Source organism: Streptopelia decaocto, assembly GCF_964273445.1.
Source record: "Streptopelia decaocto genome assembly, chromosome: 5".
In the NCBI taxonomy this organism is placed as follows: Eukaryota; Metazoa; Chordata; class Aves; order Columbiformes; family Columbidae; genus Streptopelia; species Streptopelia decaocto.
In genome coordinates, this window is record NC_138659.1 from 54,764,801 (window position 1) to 54,774,696 (window position 9,896).

Consider the following 9,896-nt stretch of genomic DNA (forward strand, 5'->3'; position numbering starts at 1 on the left):
CTGAGGTTCAGCTGAACACCACATGCATTTAAGTGGAGAACAATCTTCTCAGACACTAGGATTGCTCTGTCATGCTATCAAGACCACCAAACCAGTATCCTAACCTTGTAAACCTTCAGTTACTTCAAGCCGGCTGAAGGAGCTCTGACAGCCCAGTCACACTAACAGCAGTTACAGCAGTTCTGTGACAGCCCACAGAACCATGGCAGACATACAAAATTGTGGAAAGCAAACCATGGAAAGTACACCTTAGCTGATTTGGTTCATCCCTGAGTCTTAGAATTGGCACAAGTCTTCAGACCAAACAGCTGCCCTTGCTCTTCTAGTCCTACTTCTGGCACTGATGGCTTGCTTTCTACAGAGGAGCACTCACTTCCCTGAAGCTGTTTTCCTTGCAAGGCTGAGAGGTCCAGTTTTGTAGCCCTCTTGGCTTCCATGTAAGCTTCATTGAAGTCTGTGGCCCTATTATATCCAGTTACAAAGAACAGTTGGTTGTATCATGATCTGGCAGCAAGGCTTCAGAGCATCTTAGGAGAGGGAGTAAGCAAGGAGAGAGGGTAGCTGTCACAGTTTGATTTGACTGGTGTTTTGTGTGACCTGGAGAAGATGCAAGTTGTTGGGTTACTATGGCAAAGTATAATATTGGGTAGAAGGAGGGTGGAATAAAATGTGATAATGAAGGTGAGGCTATGGTATGTGGGGAACTGAAGCTGAAAATTGAGTGACTGTAGCTCTGTAGTAGAATGTGATGATAACAAGAAGAAATTGGTAAGCAGTGAGCTGCTTTTTATAGATGTATTAAAATGCAAACTATGGTCTGGTTAATAACAACTTGTCCACTTGTTTAATCCAATGTAATTTTGTGCAGAAATCTACAGGTCCTGTTCACATTAAAACCAAAGAGCCCTCATCTCGGATTGGAAAGCTACAAGTAATTAACTTTACTGGAATTTTGACTTAAAAAAAAAAATCATCCTTGCCTCAGTGATGGCTTTCCCTGAAATTTCCTTTCTTACTCTTGCAATTTTATTAATTTTTTTCAGATGGTGTATTTTTAATTACTTTTTCTGTATTGCATGTGTAATGTTATTTCTCCCTCCTGTTTTAGGCCTGACTCTCAGCAGCACTATTTACTCTATTTGGGAGGCAGAGGGTGGGCTCCTCTTTGACCTGCTATTCTTCTCAGTACTATTTTAAGTATGTGACTCTTAGCAGTATGTTCAGAGAGTCTTAGGGGGTTGGTGTTTTGCTTTTGTCCCGCTTCTGACATGAAATGACTAATAACTGTCTATATTACAGTATCTCTCTTAATGTCAGAACTCTTATTGTCCTCAGACATGATACTGAGCTGCGTAGGTGTTTGATCTGACATAATGTGGCCATTCTGTCCTTGAAGTTCTTACACAGAATAAGTGTTGAGCACTCCGCAGACCTAGTGAGACAGAGGACACGGGAGACACAGAAATGTATAGGTGTGATAAAAGCCAGGCAATTGTAGAAGTAGAACTTGAATGCCTATATGCACTAGTTCTTTCTGCTTCTCTGGAGCCATGCTTGCCCTTCAATAATATTAACATGATTTCTTTTTGTGTGTGTGGTTGTTTTTTGTGGTTTTTTTTGTCTGTTTTTGGTTTTGTTTGTGTGGTTGGTTTGTTTGTTTGTTTTTTTTCCCCTCTGTTTTGTAGGCTAACTTAGCTATTAACCCTGCAGCCTTACTACCTGGTGCAATGCCTAAGGTCTCCAATGTAAAGTCCCCCTTACCAGTTCTGGACACTCCATTGCATGAGCCCAAGGATGTACAGAACAGTGAAGCCTTCTCTGCTGCAGGAAACAATCAAGAACTTGGTGTGAGCTTTGATCAGCCTATGCAAGCGGATACGTTGCACAGCACCAATAAGGTAACCTTGGTATTTAGGAGGTTAGAAAGAGGGATTAAAAACACAGTCTGTCCTTGTGCCGGAATTTGTGTTTTGGTATGAAAGTTCTGCTAACAGCATGGTATATCTGAATCTAAATGGAAATGTAGAAATCCAATCCTCTCTCACTTCTGTGGACCACTGAAGAAAAAGTCAAGCCTACTGCATTCTAAGCTGTGTAAGGGGCTTATGCGTATGCCTCGTTCTGTGCCTTTTCAAGGTACGTGTGTACATTCCCCAAATACAGTGTTTTTCCCTACAGGTTAAAGGTATTTTAGTGTAACACCTTGTCCTCTCCCAGGAATGCCAACCTGAAAACCATAAAAAAGCCATCCCTGTAGGCTAACTATAAAATACGTTATGGACAGCTGCTGTGGCAAGATATCAAGAACTCATCACTGCTGTAGCTTGTCCTTTACTTCCTCTGTGGATAAAAATGTCACGTTGTCCTGAACTGTCACTCCCAATTATTTTTCAAACAAAAGCTTTGTTTTTAAAGGAAAACAAACAAACAAAACATACAAAACAAAAACAAAAAAAGTGTTGCAGCTTTTGTCATGGAAGATCTGTCTCCTGACTCACTTGGTTTTTATTCATACCTTTTACTTTATGGAGTGGAAAAGGCATATTCTAGTTAAAGATTTAGTGGTCCTTTAAATAAATAAAGATTGAACCATGTAGTTGAGATTTGGTCTGGGTGCTTATGATTTCATAAGTCTCTTGGGTTTCCTGACAGCAGGGATACGAATAACATAACTTAGGATCTTAACTTTGATTCTTTATTTCCTTAATGCTGCTGGGGCTGTTCCTTACTAGATGAGCAGCAGAGATGACCTGGGAAGATGCAGCAGCTGTCACCACAGTGGCTGACATGACCCCTTAGTGTCCAATGTGTTTGAAGCTTGTACATCTGACTAATGTATTACCATGTAGGCATAGTTGTTTCCAACAGCAGCATGTCCTGCACAACAGGAAAAAAAAAAAAAAGCAACCCTCTATTATGATACTTTTAAATAGATAGGCTTGCAAAAGACTAGAGCTCCTGTAGCTGCATATGGTTGACCTTGAATGTTCATTTTACTATAGTGATGATGTCTGTTTGCTTACAGCAGTAATCTGAGAAGCAGCATCTCAGTAACTATACAGTGGTTTTGTGGCTCAGGTTACCTGTCTTAATTTTGACAGGTCATTGCTTCTTGAACCTTTCAAGTTTGAATTTAAGCTGTAAATATATGCAGCCAAATGCAGTTTTTCCAAAGGCTGGAACAAATCAACCTACCCAGCATTCTGGCTGTCTTTTCAAAGCACAGTGCATGGAGTGGGGATCAGTTTCTTTCAAGTGCATCTCCCATCATAACTTTCCTGTTTTTCAGCCATGCTCTGATCAATACAGCCACACATTCTGAAGGCAGATGTGCTTCTACAATGATTCTGACAAAAGTACATGGCTCCTTTAATCTGTGTTACAGCACATCCTCCCCAATTGTCTTCTACTCCAACACAGAAATTAACAAAAGGGAAAATGAGGTTGTACTGATCTGTTTCCAACCTGTGTGAATAGAGGTAGATGCTATAATGGAAACTTGAAGGGCGGCTGCTTTAAAAGCAGCAGAGGAATGAAATGCATGCATATGTATACAATGAAATTAAATGGAAAAGATAATTAGTCATGGCTCGGACAGAACTGCACTGCCGAAGCCCCTGGATTAGCAAGATGTCAGACTGACTAAGGTATTACCTAAAGCCAAGGGGCTAGAGTGGCTTGCTGACCTGTGTTGTGACTCTCTACTTGCAAGTGCTGTTGCGTTTGTACCCCCATTCCACCTGGTGTGGAATGACCAGAGGGCAGCAAATCAGAAGTCTTGGGTTATTTTTCTGAACCTTTCTGCAAACTACTGCAAGGTTGAATGTCCCACTTATCCATCTTTCCCCTTTCTGAAAAATAGGGAGGATGGATGCTGCTGAGCTGATGATGAGTGGTTCCTACTGCTTCTCCCTATAACCTAAATCAGTGTCTGCTCAGCATTCCTTATTCAAGATTTCCAACGGATCATTTGTTTAAAAGTACATGTAGCTGTTTAAGTTATTTAAACCAGAGCTGTGAACAGAATTAGTTAATTCAGTTTCAGTATGCTAGTATGAAAGGGTTAATGCATGTTAATTGCAGTGTTATGAAGGCTGAAGAAGTGTTACAAAGAAACATCGTAGGAATCCTAACCTGTCTTCTGTGAAGTGGTGAGGGGTTTTTTTTGTTTGTTTTTGGTTTTTTTCCTTATGTATGACCCTGCTCTACTTTTCCTCCTTTCTTGTAGACCAGGATCAAGGTTACAGGAAAACGAAGACCTCCTAGCAGAATGGCCCGACGTCTAGCTGCTCAAGAGTCTCAAGAGAGTGAGGAGGTGGACAGTGCTAAAGAATCCAAATACTCTCTACCAAAACAGATGTCAGCAGTAGTGAACATAGAGGAACCTCTTGCTACTGAATCAGAGTCCAAGGAAAACGGCTTTCTCTCTGGCTTGTCACTACCAGCTCATGGCAGTGTTTTGTCTGCTGCGACAAACAAACTCCTTCCTCCAGAATCCACAGACCAAGGGGATGATCTGTTTGAATCAGAAAACCTTTTTGCAAGCAGCTCATCATCCAGACCAGCTGCACAGTCAAAGTTAAAGGAGGGAGTGCGAGACAGTGTGGCTAACAAGCCCATTAAGGGCAGGGAGAAAAAGCCTGATCTGTCTGTTCTGGGTGATCAAGACGGTGATGATCTTTTCCAGCCTGCACAGCAAAAATCTTCAACAAAAAGCAGTCCTATACCTTTTTTGGAGGACGAAGACGACTCTCTCTTCACCTGTCAGAAAACTGGAAAAAAGGAGTTGAAATCTGCTATCCAGCAAGCTGTTGATCCTACTGCCGATATCTTTGAGGTAATGGTTGAGCCTGCCTCCTTGGCCTTTTTCATCCCCAGAGCCTTATGCATACCCCTCTACTTGGACACAGGCTTAATGGAGGCTGCAGAGTAGGATGGGCTGTGCAGGATAGATAGTGAAGTAAACTGTCAGTCATGCTCTGCTACTGGGCAATAGGAGCCCTTTCTTTGGTTGTTCACCCTCTTATTAGCAAGAGTGGATAAAAAGATGGAGCCTCAACACAGAGCAGGCGTGTCACTGAATGTGCTGTGAAAACATACCTATGATTATGATATTTTCCAGAGTAACATAAAGTATTTGTTTCTTTTCTGTTAGCTGTTTGTTCAACGCACAGCAGCTCAAATGACTTAAAAAAGTAATGAAGTTGGCAGGCTGGACAGCTCGTACAAGCCTCTGTGTGCTGTACTTGACCTGTGTACATGTTATCCCAAAAATAGGGTTATATCACTTGGTATGCAATTAAGCCAAATTTTAGCACACAGATACGAGACACTGTTTATTACAGTTATGCAAGTCTGGATGCTGGAATGAAGCCAGCACACCAGAAAGAAAAGTAACAGTTATTATATACAAAATCTTATCACTACTCAGGGCGGTCTTAAAGAGCCAGTTGGTTATACATTTGAATATTGGTTGCATAGTCTAATAATTTTAGCATATAATGAGCAACATTCAGCTAAAGGACACTTTATCCCTCAGTCTTCGAGATACATGTTAAAACAAGACTCAAATAATTGTGCAGGCTTCAAAATTTCTAAAGCTGCAAGGTCAGCAGTCTCTGTAGTTCCCCATTAGGTGTTCTGCAAGTCACTCTTATATTTGTTAGAGGAGCAGACTGACCTAAAACTGAAAGGATTTACATATCTTTAGGTTAGCAATTGCTGGCAGGATTAATTCTTTTAAGTGATAATGACTACACACAATCCCACACTAAAGCACTCTTCTCCATGGGGAGAAGGGACTCAGACTTCTCAGGATTGAGAAGCCCAAGGCTGTCAGTCTTCTAAACATCTCAGCTGCTGTGTACAGGTAATTTGACTGTTCTCTTGAAGTGTGTTGTGTATTGATGATCTCTCTATGCTTTGCTCCAAGGATGATATATTTGCTACTGAGGCTATTAAACCAATGAACAAAGCAAAAGAGAAAATACCAGAGGCTAACTTGTTTGACGATAACATTGATATTTTTGCGGATCTCACCATAAAACCAAAAGAAAAGAAAACCAAGAAAAAGGTGGAACAAAAATCCATATTTGATGATGATATGGGTAAGTGCCTCATGTCTTGCAGCTAATCTCATAATATTGTCCTGAGTTGCATTCATCTGAGGTGTTTTAGAACCCTTTACTTTCTTTCAATTTTTCAACTGCTCTGAAATCTCTGGTTGTCTTTGGATTTTAACCTTGGATGAGAACTTCCTTGCTTTGTAGAACTAGTACGGCATTTAAGTGATTTAGGAGGGTGTATAAAATTCTTCTGAGAGAAGGAATAGTTAATTCCTGTAGGGTTTTTCTCACCTGTGGGAATTAGAAAATTTCTGTTGTCTGGAGTAAGAGACTAATTTCATGTTGTTATGACTCTGAGATACATTCTCTGTTCCAATTTGCACAGCTTTTTGTATTGTACTTTCAGATGAAACACTGAAGAAATTAGCATTTTTTTCTACCCCACTTTCACTATTGTGTTTACTATGTTGGAGCCCATAACATTTTGTTTACATCCATGTATAGCCAGAACAATTTACAAATACTGCACCTGAGAGCAAAAGTTCACCCTGTATAATTTGTTGAAAAGCAGCATATAATAATGTGCAATGATGCAAAGTATGCTACTTTCTTGGTCTCCATCAGTGGAGGTATCAAAAAGCATTTGATCCCCACCTGTGTCTATTTGTTCTCAGGCTCTTCATGTTTATAGCTCTTCTTTGAGATGGCAACAATTCCTCTTCTAAGACAAAAAATTTTCTTCCTCTCTAGCTTTGATTCTTGTCAGTCTTCATTCTTTCTAGGCTATTCAAATTGAATCTGATTTATCACTGTTTTGTTTGGACTGCTGTCAAACATTCCAGCCTGATGGAATGACCTCGTTGAAGTCTGTAAATGTGTTCTAAAACTTGCCAGAGAATGAGCATCTTGAGATTTCTAAACCTTCTCAATTGATATAAAAAATAAGACTTAAATGTTTGCAGATAAGGTAGTTGAAATATGTACTGGATTATTAAAATACCTTATTTTAATAATTTACTTTTTTTTTTATGTAGCCTATAGCAAATGAGAACTTCCCAAACAGCTACCCTTTCCAAATATTTCAGCACAAAAATCCAGACCTCACGTTGAAAAAAACAGTTATAGAGTGCTGCTTGAAAGTATCTTGGAAAATTAGTCACAGTAGAACCTGTTGTTTCCACTTCCACTTTTGACATCTACCCTGGTGCTAGAGCTTGTTGTTTGATGTCACATCTGATGTTGATACCTGTAGCATCTACAGCACCCTGTATCTGAAACACTTCGTCTAGAGTGTTGACTGTTTTGTGGTGCAGCCATAGGTGTGCAGCTTCTTAGTGCCCAAAGCTATGGAGCTCCAGAACACCAACAGGAGTGCAGGAAAGATGCCTGGAGGTGAGGATACCCTGCTGGCAGCAGAGCAGAACTGGCATGTGCCTGTGCTTCAGGTTAAGGCTTGGCTTTAAGTAGTCATGGTAGCACTTTATCAGGGCTGCATATTGTTGTCTTAGGAGATACTTTCTGCTGCAAATAAAACAGTAAGTGGGTGCAGTTTGAGGCGGGGTGGGAGTAGAGGCTGCAAGCTGCTTGCTTTCGTCCTGCTACAGCTTCTAGTCACTATGTACTACTTTTGTGTTAGGCTTATGGTGGCAGTATTAGCAAAACTCTTTCTCAGGTCTTTATCCTCCTAGCCTCCTCAGTGACGTTATGGCTGATGACATGGACATCTTGATGTCACCTCTGCCTGTCTGCAAAATGGTGACTGAGCTTTCTTGTGCACTGACAGATACTGTTTTCCATGGCCAAAACTTGCCTATTGCTTAAGTCTTGTTCTAAAATGAGAGCGATACCTCTATTTCTTATGGCACTCACTGTACTTCACTTCTGCTGTGAAGCTAATCCATGTGACACCTTCTCGCTTTGGAGTGATGCCAGTAGGGGATTAGTCTGTTTTACCGCCTCTTTATACTGCTCTTGTGCTGAAATGGTGTCCTGGATTATTCCTGTGTAATCCCCATGATGAGCGCTGTAGCAGACACGTGCTGGAGTGGAAGAAGTAACAAGAAAAGAAAGACAAGCATGTTGTGATAGGCCACTTCATGCTTGGCCTCTGCCCAAGGTTGGGATACATGCTGAAGGCTGAAATACTAGTTTTTATACTCTGGACTAGTAAATGGCTATTAATCTCTGTATACAAGACCTGTGTCATCTTAACAGAGGTTCAAGACCAGTTATGTACTACTTATACTGGCCTTGGGAATCACAAGTGATTCATGCATCTCAGTCTTGTAAAAGTTTTTTCATCCCCTCATAATCGAGCCACATAATCTGCGTATCCTACATTTAGAACTTTAATGTATAGGAAGAGATACACTACTGTGTGTGCCCAGGAAACCTCGGGGCAGCACTTCAGCTCGTGTATGGTAGAAGCTCCATCTCTTCCCACAGGCACAGTCCTAAACACAAGCAGCACTTGCCACAGCAAGAACTGCCAGTCTGTGAGCTCTGCTGCTGGCACAGAGTATCTGGGTTGGAGGGTTTTGTTTCCACCTGCTGTTGTTCTTCAGGAGATAACTATGTCTTAATAACCACATGGTATTTTTCCCATTTGTGGTCCTAGTTATTCAAAACAGAAATGCTTGTGTTGAGGAAGGTGGTGGGAGATCTTGATTCAGGATTGTAGACAGACATTTTGAATATTAAGCAGGATGGCAGTTGTAGTTCTCTGCTTCCTCGCATCTTGGCTGTGCGCTGTTCTCAAGTGACTTATGCTATGTTCTTATTGTGCTGTAGATTAGAGACTCTCATATGGCTGGTGGATCTCACAACAGTAGTCATTAGCAAGTACCATCTTTTCTTCTTTGTTTTTCTTTGGCAACAACCTCACAGCTCTTGGATCTCTCAGGTTCCTCAGATGCTAATGTTCTAGACAAGAGGGATGTTATCTGGCACTTGCACGATGGAATTTATTGAGAAGGTGTAATTTATTAGTACTTCTCAAATGCTTATGAGAGTTTGAACATGTTATAAAATACAAGTATTATGCTGCTTTCCTGAGAAGAAAAAATATTCTTAATTTGACTTACATCTAGCAGCTCCCACGTATGTCCTTACAAATGCATCTAGAATCGCAAGCAGCAGGAAAGCATTTGTTTATCACAGAATGTCCTTGGCAGTCATTGCCATGTGCTGGAGACTCTTAGGTACAATGTTATTTCTGTTTGGCAGTCATTCCACATTAAAATCTTTTTTTTTTTTTCCCTTTTAGATGATATTTTCTCTAGCAGCCAAGTCAAGATACCCACTCCCAAAAGCAGATCTTCCCCAGCGGCCTCAGAAGCAAAATCTGAAAGCAAGACACTGAGCACATTTGATGACCCACTGAATGCCTTTGGAGGCCAGTAGCCACTGGCAGCGTGTTGCAGAGAGGAGGCCTTCGTTATGCTCTGTTCAGTACTAATACTCTGGATTCTCTAATCCAATAGAGCTGAAATGAGATGGCTGTGGATATTTAAATTAGATTACCCATTTTAAATGGTTAGTATACTCTTGTGCTGGGTCTAATTGTGCTAAATGATATATTTTTTAAAAAAAGACAGTAACCTTCAGCTGTCTTGTTTCCATGATGCCCTGTGCAATACCTGCAATTAAGTAATCTATTATACAAAGTATAGTTTGTTTTATTCAGCAGATCTATACAGAAAATAATTGATAAATAGTAAATGGAGTATTAAACTAGATTTGTCTGTCTTACTTTCCGCTTGCTAAGGACGTCTGCGTCATGACTTGAAAACAATCAAAACCACTACTATGCTTTGTCTGGGTCAGCTGCCA

At 40.7% G+C, this 9,896-nt stretch overlaps 1 protein-coding gene across 9 annotated transcripts in view; it reads left to right on the forward strand.

Annotated features, from left to right (window-relative positions):
- The window catches only part of LOC309440744 (WASH complex subunit 2A-like), a 37,284-nt gene extending 27,482 nt beyond the window's left edge, over positions 1-9,802 (forward strand). For 8 of the 9 annotated variants that reach the window (XM_082054750.1, XM_082054752.1, XM_082054757.1 and 5 more), the window contains 5 exons: positions 869-931; positions 1,686-1,898; positions 4,229-4,837; positions 5,933-6,107; positions 9,331-9,802. In XM_082054750.1, the coding sequence (XP_081910876.1) occupies positions 869-931; positions 1,686-1,898; positions 4,229-4,837; positions 5,933-6,107; positions 9,331-9,467 (1,197 nt within the window). In that variant the 3' untranslated portion in view covers positions 9,468-9,802. The remainder of the gene's footprint in view (positions 1-868; positions 932-1,685; positions 1,899-4,228; positions 4,838-5,932; positions 6,108-9,330) is intronic. The other variant, XM_082054754.1, reaches the window with a different exon arrangement.
- The last annotated feature ends 94 nt before the right edge of the window (positions 9,803-9,896 follow it).